At 40.9% G+C, this 26,151-nt stretch overlaps 1 protein-coding gene across 6 annotated transcripts in view; it reads left to right on the top strand.

The window, feature by feature from the left end:
- The window catches only part of ADGRF1 (adhesion G protein-coupled receptor F1), a 43,810-nt gene extending 31,991 nt beyond the window's left edge, over nucleotides 1–11,819 (top strand). For 4 of the 6 annotated variants that reach the window (XM_053914368.2, XM_045193473.3, XM_045193474.3 and 1 more), the window contains 3 exons: nucleotides 434–493; nucleotides 4,034–4,091; nucleotides 11,186–11,819. In XM_053914368.2, coding sequence (XP_053770343.1) covers nucleotides 434–493; nucleotides 4,034–4,091; nucleotides 11,186–11,238 — 171 coding nt within the window. In that variant the 3' untranslated portion in view covers nucleotides 11,239–11,819. The remainder of the gene's footprint in view (nucleotides 1–433; nucleotides 494–4,033; nucleotides 4,092–11,185) is intronic. The other 2 variants (XM_071219678.1, XM_045193475.3) reach the window with 1 other exon arrangement.
- Nucleotides 11,820–26,151: the final 14,332 nt, after the last annotated feature.

Here is a 26,151-nt window from a genome sequence, read left to right as displayed (position 1 = left end):
CATACGAATATTTTATAATAATTAGCACAATTGTTGCACATGCACAAACCCCCTGATTACAAAGAAGCAATTTGCTGTTCTTCATTGGCCTAAACAATTCTCTCGTTTGTACCAATCACATGGCTAGGAAACCCTTCACTTCAAAGATAAACTTCAATTTGGCAATTATTGCCAATTACTAATGTCTAGAATCTGAATTATTATGGCTTTGGGTACTGCTGTTTTTCATTTAATTCTGGATTTGTTTATACATAAAGAAAAGAAATAAAGGAAATAGAATACAAAATCCTTTCATCAGATACCCATCCTTACAGTCTATTAACTTCCAGGAAACACTACTGTTAAATAACAATTTCAGTTTGCAGTTTTGCTCTGGATTTGCCTATGAAAGATTGAATATGTGCATCTCAGTGTTTCTTTGTTGCTTTTACAGTTGCGACACCAGCTTCTCAACAAGTTGTCTCCTTTAAGCTATTTGAAGCAGCCACTGAAGGTAATTATCTCACGCTGCCATGCATCCAATGCACGAAGTTCCAGTTTTCCATTTTTATTTTTATGCAGCTCCACAGAAAGATCGCTTTCTTCTAACCCCCTTGGGTTTCTGTCACCATTATATTCTGGTTATCTGTCATGGTGCCCAGCACATGCTCAATACTCGGTAAAGAGTGAGTGATGGAGGGAGGGATTGAATGAATGAATGAGAAGGCGTGGAAAGCTTCAAGGACACTCAGCATCCAAGTCTGTGGGTGCTTTGTGAGCAAGTACCTTTGAACAGTATCATTGGCTTTAGTCTGCCTTGTCACCCAAGCGCTAGCGTTGGTAAGGCCCCTTTCTCTGCCTGACTTTTTGGCTCCCCTATAGGCCATTTTTCCTTCTCCAGAAAACTTCTAATATATAAAACACAGTCTCTGAATTTTCTCTCGTGAGCTGGTATAACTGACTCTGTCCCACGCAGTTTTAGCTACAAGTTGTCATTTGTATGGAAACAAAGGAATCCTGTTTCGGTCTTCTCCACAAAAGTGCAATTCATATAAGAAGAATATAGTGAGAAATGAAAGTACTTGCATTCATAGTTTGTATTTTGATGTTAATTTAGACTTTTCTCTTTTAGCAAAACAATAAGGGAATTTCAGAAACGTTTCTAAAGTAAAGATTTCTGTTGGATAAAAGTCTACTAACTTAAGTGCATGAAACCCTACATGGATGTTTAAGCATTTTTACAGTGGACAGTATAACCTTTTGAAATTAAAAAATCAGTGAGAAAATTAACCTCTGAAATTAGAAAATTTTCCTGCATGGGCATTTCATAGCAGACGGAGAACACTGCGCTAACGCAGGGATCAGGAGCCCATGAGCCAGCAGACCTGCCCTGTATTTCCTTTTATTCTCTCTTATTTTTATTATTATTATTGTTAAGTTAAAATTATTTGGTTAATAACATTATCTGGGTTTCAAGTGTGCAATTCTATAATACATCATCTGGGTATTGCACTGTGTGCTCACTCCTCAGAGGGGCTCAATATATGGTGAGGGAGGGAGACTAGACTTTGGGTGGTGTACCCTGTATTTCTGACTCAGTAACCATCTGGCAGTGTGATCTCAGGAAAGTCAGTTCCTTTGGGTTTCGATTTTCTCAACTGTTAAAATGAAGTGTTGGACTAGTCAGTTACTCAAAGCAAAAGTTCTAACGTTCCGTAATTTCGAGTTTCTGTCTTGAAGAACCAAAATCCCTTGAACCACAAAATGTGAGACTAATGAATAGTTCACTACTCTTAAGAAAAGGAGGGGCAACAGCCTTGTGACTGCATTAAAGAAAAACCTCACTGAGTAAAGCGAGACAGGACACTTCACCCCACAAAGCAGGGTGTCAGAATTTTTCTCATTTGAGAACGAAAGAGAGAAAAACACCCAAAAGTACACAAAACCAAAAGCAAAGAAGCACGACAACGTCTTTTCTCCCCGTTTCTAACGTAGTGTTGCCACTTTTCAAGAAGGCCACAGTGGTCAGTGAGGGGTCTTCATCTTCTGGATGTGTCCCCCGTCTCCAATTGCGCTTTCAAACCAAATGACAAAAATGGCTTTTTGTTTGGTGGTTAGATGGCTCTTTTGCTTTAAAACAAAAGTACATTTGGCAGAAGAAAAGATGAGTATTTGTAATTTCCTGAGGGAGTTGGAATGAACAAGAAGGAGCCCAGAGCACAGTGGTTGAGGAATGACGAGAAGAGGTAGGAGAGCTCCCCCTGGGCATGAGTGCTCCTGCCAAGATTCCCTCTTGTGAGAGAAAAGACAGCAAGGGTGGTAACCAGATGCAGACACAGGACCAGGAGTGACAGGGTAGAGCTGAGTTGCCAGGATTTGAGTAAGTTCATATGTTGGGAGAGAGGAACCAGCAAAGAGAAAGTCTAAAAACAAATGAGAGAGGGAGGATAATTGATGGTAGAGGGTTCCTGGGAAGTCAGGTTGAACAGCTGGACCGCACGTGGAGAAATCCACCTCTTCCCTGGACACAGGAAGTTTCAGGCTGGTGCAGACAGAGCGACATGCGCACTGGGGACATGATGGGGGACAATTCAGACCTGGATCCTTTTTTTTTTTTAGTAGGAGACAAAGCCATCCATTGAGCAATGGGCAAAGGGGTGGTGAAGCAGGGACCTTGAAAACAGCAGTGAGCAGTTGGACAGCGGGCTGAAGGGAATGAAAGCAGAAACCAATGATGTTCTCAGCAAATATCAGCCCTCAAGCCACCATAACTTTGTGGGGACCCACGATGAGGTTTCTCTCAAAATACTCTTCCTGCGGAGGGGTCAGGGCCTCTTCTTGGCCTTCCTTTGACCCTAGCCACATTCTCTACAATTCTGCACCAAGAGTCAGACCAGTGACCCTTATAGACTCCCCTTCCACAAAGAAGGGTTTATTTATTCTTATTTCCAATGACTCAGGTCCTGCTTTCCAGCAATAGCTTAAATGCATGTAAATGTACATGCCTAGGAGGATGCTTTTCCCAGACCATGTCGAGTCCTTGAGTGTGTTGCAATCTAAGACTCTTCTCTCCAAATGGGGCAAGATGCAGTTTAAATGGCAAAGATCATGACCTTAGAATTGTTCATTAGGGTTTTAGTAGTATATGTTTATGAACCCCGAATTGTAGAAAATCAATTCTTTGCTTTGGAACTTTTTCAGACATTCTCTCTCATTCCTGGCTCTTTGATAATTGTGTTTTTCAAAGCTCGAGGTAGGGTAGCTACCTTTATATTTCAGTGAAAATTAGGAGGCTATCACCAGGCCATCTACTGCCTATAATAAGAACTTATTTCTCCTATCTTGATTTAGCTTCCTCATGACATGAACTATAGCAGTAAATGAAGCTTATTCCTTTCAGTATTTGTGGTGTCTAAACTAGTGTCTGGCACAAAACAGCATTCAGTATGAGATGTTAAATTAAATAACAAATTAATTAATGAGTGAGCAAAAGACAGAATACGTATATCTCAACACTTTTACCTTTCCCAAGTAAGTGCACGCTGTTTATTTTAATTATTGTATTTCATTTTGATAACTTAGTTTTCCAAATTTTAAATTCTGTTTTGCCTCTGCACCAATGACAAAAGGATTATTCACAAAGAGATTTGAGTACTAAGAGGAGGCAGAACAAAGCAAAGCTTTACTGGAGACCATTCTTACTAGAAATATCGTTTTTGCTCCATAGGTTCTTCAAGTGATAAACGTGTGAACTGAGAAATGTAATCACAGACATGGAAAAGAATAATATCTCCTTTACAACTTTTTTTTTTAGTTTGTTGTTAGAAGTTGAAGAATATACACAAGATTCACTTAGAAATAAGTTCTTAGACTTTTTTAATTGATTAGAACAGAAGAAAGAATAGAAAAGCGAGCACTCTAATTTCTTGAAAGGAGAACAGCACACTATGTAGATGGAATAAAGGATTGTTGATGACATTAAGAAGTCAGGAAATGTGCATCGTCGCTAAAAGGATACTATTAATGTCCAGTGACTTGTTTTTCTTTTGTGCAGCAAAACTCATCAGAATTATCTGCTAAACCCAAGTTTTTCAACCCATTGCAACATAAAGGTAAGTCGCAATAAACCAAAGGATATAAAAGGTAGGAAGAGAGACTACGAGTACATCATATAAGGAAAGCTCAACAACAACTTTTAAAAAATTCATGTGATAAGTGTGAGAGTATCAGCCAGCTGTGAGTCTGGAGTACATCTGAATGGTGCTCATGGATAACACAATAGTGTTGGATTTGATACTCATGGAGATCAGCGAGTATCACTTTTAATTTTATCACAAATTACTAGCATTTTCTCAATTAGAAATATATAAATCTGTGACATTGATTGCTGAGTCCATGGGGTGAAGGAGTGTGGTTAGACTAACACCACTGTGTCCTTACTAGAGAGTCACTCCTTTTGTGCCAGCTGCTGAGCAGTGGGTAGGTAGGGGCCAGGAGCTTGTGCCCTACTGTTGGGTGTATCCTCCCCCCTAAAGTGTTCTGGAAAAGGAGGAGCCACCATCTGCTCTGGGGGAAAGAGCACTCTCCCCTCTGCCTATGACATGCTTTGTTCCTATGCTCATATTTTGGCTGTTGCTGATGTCAATGATATTCAACTACCGGAGGACTGATATGTAAGTAATGTAGGAAGTTGCCATGTTCCTGGAGCAGAAGGGTGCATGCAGCGTGGAGGCTGAGGAAGAGATATTGCCTTAAGAGATATAAGTTAAGTTGAAGTCATACTTAAGAGTTCCATTTCATGTTAAATTACACTAATACATTATTAAGGTAGGGAAACAGGCAACTCATTTTGGATTCCAATAAAAATTATTTGAATTCCAGATAAAGTTCAAGTGTCTGAACTTAAAAAAGCACTTCCTTCCCCAAATGTTTAATGCACTCATCTACAAGCCTTGGGTCCTGTTATCATTGCCACCAACCAACCAGAGTGCTCTTTACCTTTTTTGGATATTGTTCATCATCAGTAAAATAAAAAAAAATTTTTTTTTAAAGACTAAGAGATCACTAAGGTTCCTTTCAGCAATAACATTCTGAGATCTCATACCTACTTTATGTCATTTCCCAGCAACATCTGAAAAATATGGTGCTTCTCTTCTCAAGTGAGAGTTGTCTGACAAATGCAAGTTTCTGGGACATTAATGAGATGCTGTTCCTGTTGACTAGCTACATTCTAGATCTTTCCCTACTGTTTTCCGAAAAATGTCCAGAATGGAATGGAATTGCATATGCTTTTCAATTTTGTCTCGTGCTTGACTCCAGCACAGTAGCCAGAAGTCTAATCTGCGTTTTCCTGTCTTAGGCACTTGTGCATTTTCTCATGCTGGAGAGTCCTCAAATGATATCAGGCTAACTCAGTTTTATCCACTGAATAAGGCTGGGAACCATAAAATCAAGAAAAAAATTTTCTGGAGCAAGTTGACATTTTAGAGCTAAATGTCAGTGAAGAAATTAGCTCAATAATAGATGGAATTTTCTGATTTAAAAGTTGGGAATAAAGGAAAGAATTTTCAGTGGATTCATCTCTGCCCTCTTTATCTTCAGTTAAATGGAGAGATAGATTTTCATGTGGCTTGATTCAAACAAATTGCTACTTAAATGTAGAAGAGTTGGTTTTGTCAGAAATTCTATCAGTTGTACCAGCCTCTCGCTGCCACAAACCATGGTCTCCTTTTTCATAAAACAGCATTATTCATATGGCATTTCCAATAATCTGAATCAGAGTAAGAAAATTTCATGAAATTGCCTTAGAAAAATTGAGGGACCATGTTCACTTTCTTATCAAAAAGTCATTGGTATAAATTTTCTAAGAAAAAGTCATTTCCCTCCCCAATTTTCCAGCTGGATTTTATACTTACTTTTGCTTTTTTGGTTTAGTTACTTAACTTTGGAAGTTAATCAGAAATAAAGTGAAAACTTTCACTTCATATCTAATGCAGTATTTCTGAGTGTACAAGGCAGTTTTGTCTGGTCCCCAATCCCGTGAAGTGAGTGTGCCAGTAGACCTGGTGGAGAGAGAAGGAAGTGGAGACTTGGAGAGGCGAGGGACTCACCAAAGAGTATAGAGTCAATAACAGGTTATTGGGGACTTTTAGGACTTTCGGTTCCTAGTCCATTTCTACCGCCCCATAATTGCCTTGAAAATTAGCTGAAATCCTAAGAAAGCTTTATGAGGTTATACACAAGGTTCATTACTCCCAGACATCTGTGTGCAAGTGATGAAGTGAGGGAGAGTTTGGTGGTCAGCTTCCAGGGAGGTGCCCTAAAACATCCTGGGTTTCTTTCATAATGCATCCTAGGTACTCTCTGGGAGTTGTCTGCATGCATCGTCCATGCCACTTTCAGGTGAGATACAGAGCAGCAGGTGAAGAGACACTGTGCGAAGTGACATTTCACTTCCACATTTCCATCCCTTTTGGTTCCCCTGAGTATCAGCCCTGACTACGGCGCACGGAGCAGCCAAGGCCTTTGATTCCTCTTTGTTTCCAGAGTATCCTAGAGATTTGCACTGGTAGTTTTTAAGGCAAAAGTTGATTTCTCTCACCAATAATTTTGATGATGATGATGATGGTGATGATGATGATGATGGTGGTGGTGGTGGTGTCATGGTGAAGATGATAATGGGAAGAAGTCAAAGAAGAAGAATCAATGTTTATAGTGTTCCCTGTGTACCAGGGACCATGTACATACATACACACACATATGTGTGTGTATGTATATATATACAATATATATATATCATATATATCATATTCTTTTTAAAAATTTAAATTGATTTTAGAGAGAGGAAAGGAAAGAGAAACATTAATTTGTTGTTCCACTAATTTGTGCATTCACTGGTTGACTCTTGCTTGTGCTTTGAATGGGGATTGAACCTGCAACCTTGGCATATCGGGATGATTCTCCCACCAACCGAGTTACTAGCCAGGGCTAGCACGTGTTAACTGATTTACTCTTCACAATAAGCTTGTGTGGTGAGGGATATTATTTTACAGCTGCAAAAACTAAGCACAGAGAGCTTCCATAATGTGAGGAGGGCAAGATGGGGGGAATTGGCTGTTCTGGGATAATAGTCATGGATGGGAAATTACAATAAGAGGGCAATATAAGCCAGGCTAGAAGGAAGTAGCATTGTTTATTTAATTGTAATTAGGGTCCTAGACTCTCTGGTCTGTAAGGGATCTCAGGCATCACCTAGTCACTCTTTTTACGTGAAGTCCTGATGTCCTAAATCTCAGTAGCCTGTGAAGTCATGTGCACTATTAAAGGCCATCTACAGTAGTGTATTAGTCACCTTGGACTTCATAACAGAATACCACAGACTGTACAGTTTAAACAGAAATTTATCTTATCACAGTTCTGGAGCTTGAAGTCCAAGATCAAGGTGCTGTTAGGGTAGTTTTCTGTGAGACAGCTCATTCAGTCTCAGATGTCCTAACATGGCCTCTTCTCTGTTCACATTCAAATAGAGCTTTCTGGAGTCCCTTCCTCTTCTTATAAGGACCCCAAAGGTGAGATAAGGAGGGATGCTTGCCTCCTGACCTCAAACCTAGTAAGAGAAGATATCTTAGCCTTCTGTGGGACCACAACAGTTAGGTACATGGCTGACTGGAGTCTGATTCTTGCCTGGAACGGTGGCCACAGATCTACAGGTGGAGCCCTGAATCGGCTCTGTGCTGAGGCCTGCCTACATGCGTAGAGTCTGTCAGAGCAAAGGTGTGTGTGTTTCCCATTGACCATGGTGAGACGAGCAAGAGAGAGACGACACGTAGCTGTTTTGGGTGCTGTCTAATAAGGCCATCCGAAGTAATGAAAGATCTTAGCAGCAAGAAGCTGCAGGTGAAATGAGATTGGGGATAAGGAAGGGGTCACAGGTGACCACCTAGAATACAGATGAATCTGCATGGGTTAAAGGAATTGCAGGTGAGAGGTCAGGGATACGGGAATTTCTGAAGAGTTCTTGAATGAACCCTCCCTTGTTATCCAGTTATCCAGAGAGCCCTGACACCATATGAAGGTGATCACATTCCATAAGACATTCCTCCTTTCCCTGGATTTGGGGGTAGAGAGGTCAAAACCTCAGTTCCCAAGGTGGGGTGGAAGAAGAGGGAAAAGGCTAAGCAAAAATGTGCACCAGCAAGTGAAGATATGATATTGTGAGCAACCAACCTAAAGCAGGACTCAGTTGGGGGAGAAGAGAAATTTAATGTTGAATTATCTATTGTTTTCACATTTACATGAGATTGGACATCCTAATTATCAAATCGAGAACATGTGAGTATTTAACGTGACCAAAATATTGCTATTACCTGAGCATGTTTGTCTCATAGCTGGGATAGATCTGGCTCTTCATACTGAATAAATTTTATAATGATGACAGACAGGAAAACCATATGTTCGATCACATACAACATGCTATGTTTTCTAACCCACTGATTACACAAATATTCACCTCAGATTCCTCCCAAAGTGCTAATAAAAAAACAAGAAAGTAATAAAAATAAAGACATTTAGTAGTTTCTATTGTGTTAAAAAAATTGCCATAAGCTTAGTTGATTAAAACAACACACATTTATTATTTTATGGTTTCCATGGATCAGAAATCCAGGCACAGATAATTGAGTCCTTTGCTCAGGGTCTCACAAAACTGTAATCAATGCTGTTGAGGCTGCATTTTCATCTGGAAGCTCGACTGGGGAAGAATCGAATTCCAGTTCATTCAGGTTGTTGGCAGATATAACCAAATGATAACAATATAGTATATTGGGAAAGTGGAGAATAGGAAGTATATTTTAGGGGATGGCAAAAGAGGTCTAAATCTTCATTCTTTGTTTTTGGAAATCAATACAACTGAGAAGCCAATAAGTAGCATTATAATCATATTGTTTAGAAATATAGAAATAAATATCAAAAGAATAAACTAAATCAGTTAAAAGACATTATCTCTGAGAAGTAGGGAATTATATAATTTTTTGACTCTAGAAACCATATTCATGTAACTGGTTGAGTATAAATAAGTGTGTGTGTCTGTTGGGTGCACGTGGGTATAAATTGGAGAGAGCATGGGATATCCTAAAGTTGGAAGTCCCCTTGATTCATTTGCTTGCACTTAGAAGCTACAATGCTCTCTGAGCTTATGTGGCTTCAGTCAGCTGCTTCAGGTCTTTGCCATGCCCCTGAGAGCTCCCATTTGAGATGTCAAGTAGGCCACTGGGTATGTTGATCTACTGGTCAAGGGAAGATCTGGGCTGGAGATACACTGTTAGGGTCATCATAATTCTAACAATAGACTATGACAAAAGTTGTGGGATATTGCTCCCCTGATAACCTTATACAAGACTGTCTTCAAAGCAGGCTAGAGCAAGCTACTCCTCTTGCAGGCTTAATGTCATAAGTGGCCATGTTGGAGAATCCCATGTGACGGGGATTCTAGGAAGTCTAGGTGGTTTCGTGGGCCTCAGGTAGCCTCTCACCAATAGTCAGCAAAAATCCAAGGTTCTCAATCTCACAGTTGCAAAGAAATGAGTGCTGCCAATATCCTGAATGAGCCATAAGTAGATTCTTCCCCAGTCGACCCTGTAGATGGAAAAGAAGGTGCTTAAAGCCACAGGCCTAGATTTCACGTGGTGGATACAGGGAGAGAAGGGGCTCCAAGCGCTGGGCCAGGGCTCCCTATCATCATGAGGTACGGAGAGGAGGAGGATCCAGTAAAGGGGAATGAGAAGGAGCAGCCCATGAAGTAGGTCAGAAACCAGGAGAACATGCTGTCCTGGATGCTAAGAAGAGCATTTTAGGAAGGATTTCAGGATAGAACCTGAGTTAAATACTGCTGAGAGTCAGGAAATATCAGATATCTGACCTGCCCATCTCAATTTGAAATGTGATCTTTGACATAGGAATAATAGGAACTCAGAGTAAGAAATCTCACTGTTGCAATGTTTCACAATAGAATGGAATCCAGTTTAGACTTTTGTCTGGCCTTGTGTCAGATAAGCTCTTCTAGAGCTCTTCTAGAGAGATTAATTTCAAGTTTTTCTCATGCTTCCAAAACAAATAAAGGGGCTGAAGCATAATCATTCGGTAGCCCCTAGAATGTTTTTCATACTGACACAGATTTCCATAACAGCCCCAAATTTATCTCCTTTTGAATGATTCTTAAATGGAAAGACAATTAATTACCTTCTGTTAAGAAGGCAGCAGGGCTGTGCTGTACTTCCCTTTATCAAACTTCAGGGGGCACCCTCTGACCAAGAAACAAGTCCCGGACAAATTGCTGCCAGCTGAAACACACCTGAGACCCACTAGGGAATTTGGAGATTTGAAACACATTTTAATCCAACTGCTCTAATTAGGACCAATTTACAGTGTTCCTGCTGTGTTTTGTATAGTAAAACAGATTAGGGAGTTGAGAACATAATAGCTCTGTTTCAGAACAGCAGATAAGACCTCCGTTTCCTGGGTTTATGCCCAGGGTGCAGGTGAGCAGGGAAGGCTGTTTCTAAGCAAAGCAGGAATTAGCCATGGTTGGTATAGAATTCTCACCTGCCAGAAAACCAGTTAATCCAACTACACGGTGCAACATAGATTGGGAGCATTCTGGGATTTTTTTTTTTTTTAGATTCATCTCTTCCTTTGGGAGGAAACAATTTGGCAAATTTTATAGTTTCATCAGACCTAGGCCACACTTCAATGACTGAGTTACCCAGACTCTTTAGAGATCCTGTTTTGTACCCAAGGTCTTAAGAATGGAGAGAACAGAGCGAAACACGTAAATCAGTGACTGCATGTAAAGCAGAGATTTGGTGGCTCCTCAAAGGGAGTCAGGAAGGATCAGGGCTGCTTGCAGTTTGTTCCTTGGACTTTATTGTATGCTGAGCCCCATCGTTCACTGATTACCACACATTTTCCCAGCATTGGTCTGCATTTCAGCTGCTTAATCCTAACCCCCCTGTGCCTCAACGGCCTCCATGGTGCTCATGTGGAGGGTTCTCTCCAGGATGGAACCCTTGGGCGGCCCGGCCTCTGCCTGGCCTCAGTCTTTTCTCTGCTTTTCAGTTTCCCATCAGTAAAACCACAGACCTGCATTCATTAGATAAACTCAGAGATCTCTTCCAGACCTGACTTTCTCTGATTCTGTGTCTCCTCATAGGTAACACCCTGGGAGAAGAGAAATTTATCACCAAAGAGTACCAGCCCAAGTAGATTTGGCAAGACCTTATCTCAATGGGTAGGAATCATAGATAAAGCATTGCCAACAGCTACATGGATGCCAACCAGATGGGAGGCAACACCCCTTTGGAATTCTGACCTGATGCTTGAAATCACAGCCAAGGAGCACCCCAGTGTGATGTGTTGCCAAGGGACACATTGCGTTTGTGGATAAAGTTTCCTGGTTCTTAGATCTCAGCCATGCCGCCCAATAGGACCTGGGCAAGGCAGCTGGGAATTCCATGACAACATGAGCCGGGCACTGCCAAGGACAATGCTTTGTGGCATGCAAGCTTCTCCTGGCGCTGGTGATAATGAGATTTTGTTTTTCTGAAGTCGGCTGGGCAGGGAATCCAGCCCCACCTGTCCTCTATTTCACCCGATTGAGGAAAATATTAAACAGCTCCCCTCCCCATCAATTTAAAAAGAAATAAAAAGGTTGCATTCATGGAATCACTCCCAGAATTGATGTTGATAATTGTTTACTTGGTCCACTCTGTACCACACAAAGTGCTCACGTCCGCTTTCTCTTAGAGTAAGGCAAACATTCTCTAAGTGTATCCCCCGCGCCCAACCAGCAGCATCAACCTGACCTGGAACTTGTTGGAAACGCCAGTTCTAAGTCCCCCCTCCAGACCTCCTAAGTCAGAAATGCAGGAGTGAGTGAGGCCCAGGGACCTGTTTTAACAGCCCTCCAGGTGACTCTGACGCAGTGATTTTCAATCAGTGTGCTGCCAGAATTTGTTTATGTATTTATATTGACGAACGAGGGAGAGACGGATTTGTTATTCTACTTGTTTATACATTCATTGGTGGATTCTTGTACATGCCCTGACTGGGGATTGAACCTGAAACCTTGGCATATCAGGACGATGCTCTAACCAACTGAACTTCCCAGCCAGGAAGAATTTTTAAAACATGCAGTACTTGACTAGTCAGGGGCACTGACCTCTTTTCCCTTAGATTGTCAAATAAAAAAATGACAACTGACAACACAACAATAGCCATCCAATGTGAATGAATCAAAATTATATATATTTTTTTCTCAGATTAGCAAAAAATTAGGTTATGTGTGCCGTGAGATGAGAATGGTTGAAAATCGCTGCTCTACTGCATGCTCAGCTCAAACCACGGGCTCAGAGAGGGGCCTTTTCAGACTGAGGGCGGCAATTCAGCTCACAGATCTCTGGAGCCTGCCCTCCTTTGGGAGGGTGAAGAGGGGTGGGGACTTTTTTTAGTTTCATTTTCTATTGTCGACCCTTCTGGGAGCCTCAGGAACCAGGGAAGTCTATGTGAAGGTTTGAAGTGTCCAGAGGAATGTTCAAAGCTGGCTGAGTATCCTGGGCAAGGCAACTGTTAAGAGAACAGGTTTGAGGCCTGGCTCCAACACTCACTAAATGTGTTCAGTTGGTTGCATTACCAAACCTTCGTCACTTCATCTGTCAGCAAAGGTAAGAACTGCTTACAAAGTCATTGCTGGGAGGACACGAGAGAAGACCACACATTCTTAGCATTCTGCCTGGGAAGCACCCAACGAGTGGTGGCCCAATAATAACATTCACAACGTTAATAATGAGGCGTGAATTCTATAGGACATTTTTCCTGTTTCAAAGCCGTGAGCTTAGTGGAAAGATGCCATCTTCAGGGGCCATAGACCAGGGTTCAAATCTCAGTTCTGCTACCGACCACCTCACATGGGCTATCTTGTCCCCTCAATACACATTTGATTTGTAAAATGTGAATGATGGCAATCACCTCGCAGGCTCATCGGGAGGCTTGAATGGAGAAGTAAGGAAAGCAGCTTGTTTAGTGCCTGAATTCTATAGGTGTTCGACGTGTTTTCTTCTCTCTTCCTCTCTTTCAGCGGAGAATACATCCACACTTTCAGGAGTATGAAGGTCCATGTGTCAGGGAGTTAATGAAGCAAAACATACGGGCACATTTTATCCAGATGGCTTAGGAAATACCTGTTAAAAGGTGAGGGAATGACTATGAGGGGCTCTGAAGGAGAAAGGAACGCCTTCATATGTTTCTTTTCTTTTTTGTTGTTCACTATCCTATAGAAAAGTTTAAGGACGCTTGACAAGTAGAAAGAAAAATAGCCCAGGCAAAAGAAGCTTTTAAAAGGAAGAATACCGATAAGTGACAAACCAAAAGAAATTTCTAATTATTTTTTCCCTTTTAATATAAAATAGACTCTAGAGTATATCAAAAAGCTTTGCTATAACTTCTACCGAGGGCATCCCGGGTGCCTAAATTATAATCCCTTTCTGGCCCCTTTCTTCCTCCGCCTTTTGTTTTTTACTTTAAGGAAGACCAACCCCCTGCCTGAGATGTCTTTTTCCAGCCTGTTTTCCTCTCTCCCTGCTCCCCAGTGTGTATACATTTCCTCATCCTGGCCTTGCAGCTGCTGGGCGGGGTTGTGGAGTACTGTAATATACATTTGATTGAGTGTTTAAATGAGCCAAAGTTTACATTCCAAGAGGAAGCACAAGAGGTATAGGAGGTGTGACTATGAGGTAATGAGACTGACTCTTTGTTTCTCAAGAAGGAATTTTAAGTTTTATTTATTTATTCATTTGAGGAAGTTTAGTAGAATGGCCAGAAGTATAGAATCTGGACCCCACGCTGAGGGCGGGTAGGCCTTACAGTTTGCCTAATGTCCTCTGGCAAGTGATGGAGTTCCTCCAAGGCTTCCATTTCCTCAACGGTGAAATCACGACTGACAGTTTTTGCCCACGGGTTGTTGTGAAAATTGAATGAAATAGTGCATGAAGTAAAACTCCTAGAACATAATATGTGCTCAGTAAATCTTACCTATTGTTACTTTTCACTTTTATTGTATTATAAATATAAAAGTATATAAGATAGAAAATAAAAATTCCCTATTTGTTATACTTTTGCCTCCTCAGTTTCCCTCTCCCCAATATAATCTACATTAAACATTTAAAATATGCCTTTCAAGACTTTATCCTTCCACATAAATGGGACCCACTTTATACATGTATGTATTCTCCCTTGTAAACCTATATTTGATGTTTATTTCAAAAATTTACAAGAGGAATTTGGAAATTTTTGCTGAGATTGAACCAGGTATGAAATACAGAGGAACTCAAAACCTTAGTGCATTATACCTAATTTTCAAAATAAAAACTGCCTTGTTCTACAGACCTACTTCCATACACACACACACACACACAAATGGGTCTGGATGAATTTTATTTTCTCAAAAAATTCACACATCTCTCAAAGCTTCTGATGGTGTCATCATAGCCAATATTCAGAAGATGGTGAAGCGGGTCCTGGAGGTCACCAGAAGATCAGTGTTAATTCTGCATACACACCCTCTGCCCCCATCTCCCTGCCAGCTCAGTAGTGCTGGAAAGTCCCAAATCTCAGTGTTAAGTCTGGGATTCTCCAGCCAGTGCAGCCAATCAAACCAGCCTCACGTGCAAACATACACAGTAGCACAGATATGGGCAAGTGAGAAACTTTGTTCAGAATCTGACATTATCTGTATGTTGCTGTAGGAATCAGCACCTTCTACTGCCAAGAGGTGAGACTTCACTATTGAATTTCACTTTGTCTTTGCAAATGCTTCTTCTTGCTACATAAAAGTACCTTGTAATATATGGTTCCTACACAGGCTCAGTCATCTTAAAACTTTCCCAGGAGGAGGGATGGCAGCAAGGAGTGTAGGAGTTAGCATCCCTGTGTATCGCTCTTGACTATAAGACACAGTCCTGGTTCCTGGTTAAATGTTGGTGCAGTTAGTGATCTTTTCCTTGTGCCACAACTGACTAAATGCTCGTGTTTAGCATCTCCGCCTTGTTCAGGAAGAGTCCACTCAAGGCACATCATATTGAAAATCAATGCCTTTTAGGCTCAACAAGCCTTCTATGACAAATTGTCTGTGTCCTAGCCACAGGTCTCAGTACTAGATTCTTTACACAGAGGATGCCACTGCATCTTCTTTATAATTACCCTCTCAGTTCTACTGAGGCAGAAACAGAGGCCAAGTTCACCTAGAAAGAGACAAAAGGGAGTAAACCAAGGTGTCTCTCACTCTAAAGCCCATGTAATTCCTGCTCCAAAGACAGCTCAAGCCCCAAGAATCACTGAAAGGCTGCTGGGGGAGGGATTGCCAATCTATCATAGTACTCTACTTTAATTTCTTCCTCTCCACCTGTTAACTTGGCCCTAGCAGGAAATGGCATCACTTAGCCACGAAAACACAGGTCATGGAGTTCATGGTTGACAGGTCTTCTGTTGGGTCTGCCTACATCCTTCACAGGTGGTGTAGCTATTTCAGGCATCACAGGCACCCATCTTTGCTTTGCCAACCTTGACTCTCACAATCTACAGACAGACGAAAATGTCAGGAACGCCGAAAGACCTCCTGAGAGTGTGAGTACACACCCTCAGGAAGCCAGGCTTCCAGGCTGAGTTTCTTGAACGGGAAGGTCACTGATGTTCCTTCTGCCACTCTCAAGTCAAAAGTCAAATCACAGAGAGAGACTGCCGGGAAATCCACCATTTTCATTCTCAGCCCATCTGCAGGGTAAATGGGGGCAGGAAAGACCTGTCCAAAAAACGAACAAGTTGAAAAAACAAATCCTTTATTGGATGTTGGAAAGCACGAAGGCATGAGGGGAAGGAAAAAAGTAAAAATGGAGATTAAAAAAATAATTTATATTTCTACTGTTACTGAAAGCATGTTGTGGAGAAATTACAAAGGGTTGTATATTCCTAGAAGGAAAACAAAGTGCAGGCAGCAAAGATTACTGTGGGAAGGACCTTGGGCGTCCTTTCTTCCTGAAGGGCTTATGAGAACACGTCAGGGAAAAAGAGATATGTACGGAGGAGAATCTCTTTAGTTTCTTCTATTTGTCCGAAGTAAAACTTCAAGGTGGCAGGGGTGGAGAGCGTGAGAGGAAAGTGCCACTTTCAGGAAAAACTGAAATGTCACAGTTACCCCTAATTATGGGATAAAGAATAGAACATACGCTCCTTTTTATTTTCATCATATGAAATGCCATCTCAACTCACTCCATTTTTTTTTCTTAGTTGGAACATTTTCTCCCCCTGAATATAATACTGTAATTCCTGGGACAGTTCCTTTCTTTGTTTTAGTTGAAACTAAATCAAGGGTTTGACTAGATTTGAAGCCATTATGCACACTAAACCCTACCACACCTAGTCATCTTCAGAGTGCACAGATGAGGCAGGAAAAATAAATACCTGGCTTGTTTGTAAAGGGCTGAGCACATTTGTGCCCTTTAACATTGGTAGTCATGCAAACTTTGGAATGAGCAATCACACTTCATGTCTCTAGGCCTGGGCAGGGAGCGGCTGGGCTTCGAAAAGCACATTGCCCTCACACACTTCTGAAGGGAAGAAAACATTCCTTGAGTTCTTTCACCTTTACTCTAATGGGGAAATGGGCTTGTATTTTCAGCAAACACCGCTGGAGACCGACTCATTCAGGAAAACAAACATAGCATTAGCTCTGCAGGTCTCTGAAAAGGTTCTACTGGGAAGTGTGTGAGCTTGGGTCTCACTTGGGGCCTTTCCAAGATTCATTCATCTACCAAACAGAAATCAGTTTGGTGCCTCCCAATGCGCCAGGCCCTGTTCTAGGTATTAGGGAACAAGATGAACCAGACAGATGGGATTCCTGCCCATATGGAGCCTATGTGTCTCTAACCCATCATGCGTGTCCCTGTGGTTCCAAACCCATCACAAGTCTACAACTTTTCAGCCTGCCCAGTCAGTTGCTTTTTCCTCTCTCCTGGCCTCTGCTATCTTTCAAGGTGGAATTTTTATTTCTTCGGAGTACTTAGGTCCTGTCAATAAATAACTTGGTAGTCATCTACTTTTATTATCTAGTTCACTCCTCCTCCCCCACAAAGAAAAGAAACATCACTCACCATGTTGCTTCACTCACCTTGAACGCCCACCACTCTCTCTTCCCCATTTGCAAATCTCCCTGGTTACTGGAGGTTCAGGTGGCATCTTATGTCCTGCACTGAAGACATTGCGGCTGCTCCTGCCTCCGTCAACTCCCCTCTCCTCTGGACCTTGTAGTGCTTAAGTAGCCGCCAAGTCCTACAGGGAGGTATTTACTACATACCTTTCTATTTGCTGTTTTTCATCTCCAATCTTGTTTCACCTGCTAGATTATGTATTTTTTGCCAGTGAGGACTGTGCTTTATTCTTTGATGGTAGCTAGCTCATTGGCATTAAACTTCAATAGGAATGGATACACTTGAAACACACCTTTTTTATTTTCTTGTACTTCTTCCCTCCTTCCTTCCTTCCTTCCTTCCTTCCTTCCTTCCTTCCTTCCTTCCTCTTTCTTTCTCTTTCTTTCTTTCTTTCTTTCTTTCTTTCTTTCTTTCTTTCTTTCTTTCTTTCTTTCTTTCTTTCTCTCTTTCTTTGTCTTTTCTTTCTTTCTTTCTTTCTTTCTTTCTTTCTTTCTTTCTTTCTTTCTTTCTTTCTTTCTTCCTTCCTTCCTTCCTTCCTTCCTTCCTTCCTTCCTTCCTTCCTTCCTTCTTTCTTTCTTTCTTTCTTTCTTTCTTTCTTTCTTTCTTTCTTTCTTTCTTTCTTTCTCTCTCTCTCTCTCTCTCTCTCTCTCTCTCTCTCTCTCTCTCTCTCTCTCTTTCTTTCTGTTATTGTTGTTCAAGTGCATTTGTCTTCATTTTCACCCCACCACGCCCCCCATCCCACCCATCCCTGCCCCCCACCCTTGAAACTACCCCCTTTGGCTTTGTCCATGTGTCCTTCATACATGTTCCTTGATGCCCACCCCCCATTTTCCCCTATTATCCCTCTCCCTCCTCCTCTCTGATTACTGTCAGTTTGTTCTTTATTTCAATGTCTCTGGTTGTATTTTGCTTATTTGTTTGTTTTGTTGATTAGGTCCACTTAGAGGTGAGATCATACGGTTTTTCTCTTTTACTGCTTGGCCTGGCCTGTTTCACTTAGCATATTGCTCTCCAATTCCATCCATGCTGTCACAAAGGATAGGAGCTCCTTCTTTCTTTCTGCTACATAATGTTCCATTGTGTAAATGTACTAGTTTTTTTATCCACTCATTTACTGATGGGCACTTAGGTTGCTTCCAGCACTTGGCTGTTGTGAATTGTGCTGCTATGAACTTTGGGGTGCATAGGTTCTTTTGAACTGGTGTTTCAGGGTCCTTAGGGTACATTCCCAACAGTGGAATTCCTGGGTCAAATGGCAGTTCCATTTTTAGTTTTCTGAGGAAATTCCATATTGTTTTCCACAGTGGCTGCACCAGTCTGCAATCCCACCAACAGTGCACTAGGGTTCCCTTTTCTCCACAACCTCACCAGCACTTGTCTGTTGATTTTTTTATAATGGCCATTCTGACCAGTGTGAAGTGGTACCTCATTGTGGTATTAATTTGCATCTCTCTGATGGCTAGTGATGTTGAGCATCTTTTCATATGTCTCTGGGCCCTCTGTATGTCCTCTTTGGAGAAGTGTCTGTTCAAGTCCTTTGCCCATTTTTTATTGGGTTGTTTGTCTTCCTGGAGTCGTGTGAGTTCTTTATATATTTTGAAGATCAGATCCTTGTCTGAGGTGTCATTGGCAAATATGTTTTCCCATATGGTTGATTCTCTTTTGATTTTAATGCTGTTTTCTTTAGCTGTGCAGAAACTATTTATTTTGATGAAATCCCATTTGTTTATTCTTTCCTTTAAGTCTCTTGCTCTCAGGGACACATTGGTGAAAATATTGCTGTGTGGAATATCTGAGATTTTCCTGCCTATGTTCTCCTCTAGGACTTTTATGGTGTCATGACTTATATTTAAGTCTTTATCTACCTTGAATTTATTTTTGTGTGTGGTGTCAGTTGGTAGTTGAGATTCATTTTTTTGCATGTAGCTGTCCAGATCTCCCAATACCATTTGTTGAAGAGGCTGTTTTTACTCCATTTTATACTTCTTTCCCCTTTGTCAAATATTAATTGACCGTAGACACTTGAGTTTATTTCTGGGCTTTCTATTCTGTTTGCTCTGTGTGTCTGTTCTTATGCCAGTACCAGGCTGTTTTGATTACAGTGGCCTTGTAATATAGTTTGATATCAGGTATTGTGATCCCTCTTACTTTGTTCTTCTTTCTCAAAGTTGCTGATGCTATTCAGGGTCGTTTATGGCTCCATATAAATTTCTGAAATGTTTGTTCTATATTTGTGAAATATGTCATTGGTATTTTAATAGGGATTGCGTTGAATCTATAAATTGGTAATGTGGACATTTCGGTGATGTTGATTCTTCCAGTCCATGAACATGGTATATACTTCCATTTATTTCTGTCTTCCTTCATTGCTTTCTTCAGTGTTGTGTAGTTTTCTGAGTACAGGTCTTTCACCATCTTGGTAAGGTTTATTTCTAGGTATTTTATTTTTCTTGTTGCTAGAGCAAAAGGAATTTTTTTTTCTTGATTTCTGGTTCTGATCTTTCATTGTTGGTGTAAAACAATGCCTTTGATTTCTGAATATTGACTTTGAACCCTGTTGTTTTGCCAAATTTGCTTATTAGATCAAGTAGTTTTTGGGTGGAGTCTATAGGGTTTTCTATGTACACTATCGTATCATCTGCAAACAGTGACAGTTTTACATCCTCCTTTCCAATTTGAAATAGACCTTTTAATATGTTACTTGAAAAGCTTTTAATCATTGAGTTATGTTCTGAGTCATTCATATATATATTCATTTAACATATTCTGAGTTCTTGTTACATCCAAAACAATGTGGTATTGTGGGGGATAGAAAGGAAGTTGAAAACACAATATATGCCCTTGAGGAGTTAATTTTCTGTTAAATGAACCAAGAAAGGCTGACAATGATCAACAATTTTGATATTAAAAGTAACACCATGTTGTAATTCTTGGCTTCAGTTATTATAAATTGCTTGTGTGGATATATGTGTGTGGATGTGCACCCCTTAGTGTGTGTGGTGTCTACTAAATCTGGTTAATGAGAGGAAAGTTCAGCTCTGCAATATGGTAGAGAACTTTTATATTTTGCTAACGTTGTCCACAGGAGAGCTAGATGATTGAGTAAAAACTAAAAAAGATTGGGTCGATCATCCTCTTGTTGAAAATGTGGAGAAGAAACCACCAGAAGATTTACCTGTATTTTCTTAAAAATTACCAATTTAATTTGTGAACTACTTCTAAGTCATCAGTTGTTAACAAACATTTTCCTCTTCGTGCAATTTGAAACATGGGTATGGCTCTGCTCAAAACAGTTTTGCCTTCTATATCACTCATTTGTACATCTGGTGTAAGATAAAAGTAGCTCTGGATGTGACAGAGAAAACGTGGTTGGAGGTGACGAGGACACTAAGGCCCATTCATTTAATTTGATTTTGTATGTGGTCTGTCCAGAAAAAGATCAGCCATTGTTAATATAATGAGAACATTTGTGCGACATCGATATAATCTGGCAGCCAAGGAGAGTAGACTGGAATGTGCATGTGTGAACAATGACAACTTCCCTACACTAGTCAGTGGGGGCGGTAGACCCTGCAGATTGAGCATGTGTCCTGTGTGGCCGTCATACTCAAAATGACTGAGCAAGTAGAGCAACACATCTGCCTCAAACTTTGCATTAAGCTTGAACATTCCTCCACAGAAACTATTCAGATGATTCAGAAGGCCACAGCTATGGGCAACTGGTGATTGGCAGCTTCATCACAACAATGTGCTTGCTCATGAATCAGGTCTCGTCCAGTGTTTTTTTGGAAAACATCAAATAACTCAGGTGACTCAGCCTCCTATGACTCCAGGCTTTTCCCAAAACTTAAATCACCTTTGAAAGGGAAGAGATTTCAGATAATTGATGAGATTCAGGGAAATATGACGGAGTAGCTGATGGCGATTGGGAGAACTGTGTGAGGTCCCAAGGTGCCTACTTTGAAGAGAACTGAGGCGTCATTGTCCTACATCTTTTTCAATGACTGTCTCTATTTTTCATAGTACATGGCTGGGTACCTTCGGACAGAGCTTGTACAGACCTTGACACACCAGATCCAGAGCCGCTCACAATCTCCTTGTTTTTCTTTTAAACAGACTAACGAGTACTTCAAGTAGCTTTTTGGTATTTCCCCTTCTCACTTCTCTCCATTGTTCTCCAAGCCTTTTAGGATGAGCCAAAATAAAATGCATTTCCTTCTTGGTGGTTGTTTGGTCTGTGGACCTGCATGTGTGTGCACTGCCTGACTTGAAAGTAAATGGATCTCCTCTACACCCCTGGGCTTTGAATGGAGCAAAAAGGTGGGGTTTGTTTTTTTACTTCATAATAACAATGCTGACTTATGGGGCACTTGAGAAAATACTTAAAGCTGCATCAACAACATCTGACTTATATGTTATACATAGCAGCTGTGAGTGTCATTAAGATGAAGTTAAAGTCAACTTCTATGGGTCCTAGGACCAAATAACATTGGGGCTTGAGACAGATTCAGTGTTCCAGGGGATGGGGAGTAACATTTTTTTCCCCTGAGATATGCTGCTGATTTTGTTTCTGTGCTTTTATCATCTTTTTTCTGATGTTGCAGTATTTTCCACTTTGTGTGTGTACCTGTATAGATTTAAAATATAATTTATTCTTTCATTCAATCAATCATTTCTTTTGATGGAAAAAAGATCATGTTTTATTTTGTCCTCGTTCATTTTACTTTACAACAATTGGCAAAGGCAGAAATGGTTCCAGGCAAATTACAGCAAAATCACCAAAGTTTAAGTGTGGAAACATTGGAATCGCTTTAGCTGTTCCTTTAGATGTCTGTTGTGACACCCTAATGTCTTGAATAGCAATGTAATGTGTCTTTTGAGTATGAGAGTTGAAAGGGGAGCAAGTGGTCAAATTCCAAAGTAAATAGAAGACAAAAAAGATAATTGGGATTCTGAGTCCATAAGGTGACAGATGCTTGGGTCCGAATTCTAGTACCACATGCTGGGATCTATCTGTGCCTGGAAGGACCCAAGGAGGAAGGAGAGTTCTGTGGCGAATGCCCTATCCTATGGCTCCAGCTAGAGTAAAACTCTCCACTGATTTTCTAAGTTTCTAGGTAGGAACATGCTGGAGCACTTTGGATTTTCTTGGGTGAGAGGACACCTTTGTCATATATGGTAGCTTACCCTTTATATGTTTCTTTCTGTCACCAGATTCCCAGTGCTTTGAGTATAAGACCACACGGCTCACTCATCTGTATGGCCCTATTTCTACTCTTTCTAGCACAAATTCTATTAGGTTTGTTCAATGAAGTTAGGAATGAAAGACTACATTTAATAAGCAGAGAAACAAGAGGATTCTTACTGAGAAACTATTCTTTCTACAACTGACCTTCGAAGGTGAATTTTAATTATTTGATGTTAAACCTTACTATAAGGCCTGCTTTGGGGATAAGGTAATAGGAAGGAAGGAGAAGCCTCTGTTATTCTGTAAGAAAATGCAGAACCTGAATGAGAGAATAAAAAATGCATTTCATGGAAAATAATCTGGACAATTGAAAACATCATTGAAGCAGAAGAATGTAAATGTATCAATGGTTAGCTAAAAGACGCCACACACACGTGCACACACTCATAATTTAAAAGATACACGTAAAACTTTGTTCTATTGTACAAATTTTCCCATGACATAAGTGGGTTTCAAAACAATTTTAGTGAGCTGCATGCTCTTCCCATCATTGTATTGTAGTAAATATATTTAACCAGTCTCTCACTTGGGGAGCTCTGTAGTAAAGAATTCATCTTACTCAAAGAGAAGTTTGGCCCTTGCCTTTGGCTACTGGGAGGTTATTCTCTTGGCTTTTGGGATGTCCTGCCTGATAAAATGTCTTTGTTTACCTTACTACACTAGACAGTCACACAGTGGGATTGATGGAGGGGCTCTGGGCCACGCAGCATCTACTCTACCTCCAGAGGGGTATTGGATGTGACATACAGGCACACAGACATGATCAACAAAAGAAAAAAGCAAACAAAATACCACCAGAGACATTGGGGGGGGGAACTGTCTAGCAGTGGCCAGGGGGGAGTGAGGTGGGGACAGTGGGAAGAGGGGATTGCAGGAACTATTATAAAGGACACATGGACAAAATCGGGAGGGATGGTGGGGGTGGGGGAGGGAGGTGGGTTCAGCCGGGGTGGGGGGAGGGAAGGGGAGAAAAGGCATACAACTGTAATTGAATAACAATAAAAAATAAATTAAAAAAAAAAAAGCAATACAACCACATTCTTCGCTAAAAAAAAAAAAAAAAAAAAAAAAAAAAAAAGAATCAGGTAGCCTTCTCAGGTTCGTGATATTCTACGTATATTGTCACACATTGTTGCCAGGGGGCTTCACGTTACCCATGATTCTACTGGGCAAGGACAATGAAAGCTCCAGATTTAGAATTTTCTGGGACTCTGCCCTAGGCACATCTCCCCTTGCCGGATTTTAACTTGTATCCTTTCATTTAATAAACGATAGCCAAAAGTATAAGAGTTTTCAGCGAGCTCTTTGAGTATTTCCAGTGAATTATCAAACCCGAGGGTGTCCTTGTGAACCCCCAAGCTCTGCCGTGGGCATCAGAAGTCAGAGTGGTTTTATGAACTGTACTTTCTGACTTCACAGGAGCATTAATTAATTTCCCTTTATTTTTAATGATTTTTAAATGAAAAATAGTATTTTGTGGAATAAAGAACAATCTACGTTAAGTGTACATTATTTGTAATTAGCATTAAATGTGTTTAAATGTGTTAAAGTATGGCTCATAGGATGAAAAAATAAGGCAAATTATTTAAATTTTTATAATGTAAATAATATAGTAACATAGAGTATGCACATCTGTATATATCTTCGATCCCCTCCTTTTATTAAATTAATTGGAGTACAATTAATGAATTAAAAGGCCTGGACATCAAGCTTGAAAGGTGTGCGACATTTGTGTGTGTAGCACGGGGGTGAGGGCAAGGGGGGAGGAGCCTTCCAGGTGGGCCAAAGGGAAGAGGCCAGTGCATGGAGGTGAGGGCGTGTAGATACACTTTTCTGGAGGCCAGTGAGAATGATCTGGGATGAACCAAGTGAAACCTTGGACAGGTAAGTATTTGAGGAAATGCATGATGAAGGTAAATTTCATTATGAAGGTAATATCCTCCAAGATACGTCCAGGCCTGCAAAGTAGGAGATATTAAGATTCTCGGGCCTTCTATAATGCTAGATACCATTGCACTTCATTCCACAAAGGATTCAAAAGAGGTGAAACCCCTATAAAGGTTTGAATTTAAAAGTCAGTCATTCCAGAGCACCGAGAGCACGGGAGGCAAACACGAGTCTCCACCTTCTTTTATCGGCCGGCACTTTGTTTCTACTGGGCAGCGGCGGCGCTGAACTCTCACTTAACTGGTAAGGAGTAGTTACATTTATACTGTCCTAAAGTTACATTCAGCCCTTTGAAGGCAACAGCGGGGCTGATGTGGCCCCCGGGGAAAATGAGTTTGACACCGCTGATCCAGAGGAAAGAGGTGGCAAGCAGATCATGTGTCATATGGGCAGTCTTAACTCGGAGGCTTCTTAATATATGAGTACTTACTAAGAATTCAAAAATTTTATAATTCTGACACACAGTTTGAAACACTGCTAGGCTTTCTTCTGAAAAATGAGAGTAAGAAAATGTTTCTAAGACTTTGCTATGAGCTATATTAACACTTTTATCCTCACCCAAGGACATTTTTTTCATTGCTTTTAGAGAGAAAGTAAGAGAGAGGGGAAGGGAGAGATACATCAATGCAAGACAGAAGCATTGATTGGTTGCCTCTCAAATTTGCCTGGACCAGGGATCTTAAGTGTCTGAACCTGGGTCGAATGTGCCTGCGCCTGGACTGGGGATTGAACCCCACAACCTATCGGTTATGGGACAACACTCCAACCAACTGAACCATATCTACTAGGGCTGTGTTAACACTTTTAATGGAAGCTTCCAGCTAGCTCCCCGGCTCCCAGGATACGCTCTTGCACATAGTGAATACTTGATAAATGCTGTATCGCATGATAAATGGAGATGGATGGAAACTATTACCCAACTTGTAGACCTAGTATCAGGGAGAAAATATGCACCTTCCAAAAGTACCGCTTTCAAATATTGTACGATTTCCAAAGATTGTTTTCTAGATACTTTGGAAAGATTGATGAAATTACTACTGCATTTGAAAGAAATTGCTCAATGGGCCTAGAAAGAGAAAGGAGAAAGGAGTGTGGCTCTCCAAAAGTTTGGTTCATCCTCAAGGGTAATACAGCCCTGGTAATTCTGCTGAGTACCCCTGCCAGGGCTGGCTTCACAGGCGTGTGAACTGTGAGGTGCACAGGGTCCTACATTCAGAAGAACCCATGCTTTGTTTAATGCTCTGCCATCCCTGTCTTGGAGCGTTTGAACAAGGAGCCCTGTTTTGATTTTGCACTGGGCTCTGCACCAGGTCCTGGTTCCTACTCAGAGGTGATCCTCCAAAAGCTTTACTTTTGGAGGATAAGAGCAGTTGAAAAGCTGTCAACAGTGGCTAGATTGTTAATAAGCACTTCAAAGTGTCTATAATCATCTGGAGAAATAGGATCTTCCCAGAGCGTTTTCTTTACTCAGATTAACACTTCAAAACCCACTAAAGGTTTGTTTTGTTTGTTTGTTTGTTTGTTTGTTTGTTTTGGTCTCTTCCCTGCCCTCTTTCTTAGTATCTGAGTGACTTGCACTGTGTTCTTATCTGGATCTACCTTCCCCTTTCTTCCTTCTTAGCTCTTTTACTTTTCTTTTTTTTTTTCAAATATATTTTATTGATGATGCTATTACAGTTGTCCCATTTTTACTCCCCTTTATTACCCTCCGCCCTGTACCCCCCT

Source organism: Desmodus rotundus, chromosome 11, assembly GCF_022682495.2.
Source record: "Desmodus rotundus isolate HL8 chromosome 11, HLdesRot8A.1, whole genome shotgun sequence".
Taxonomy (NCBI): Eukaryota; Metazoa; Chordata; class Mammalia; order Chiroptera; family Phyllostomidae; genus Desmodus; species Desmodus rotundus.
Note: the sequence above shows the minus strand (reverse complement) of the source record. Positions and strands in the feature narration are given on the sequence as shown.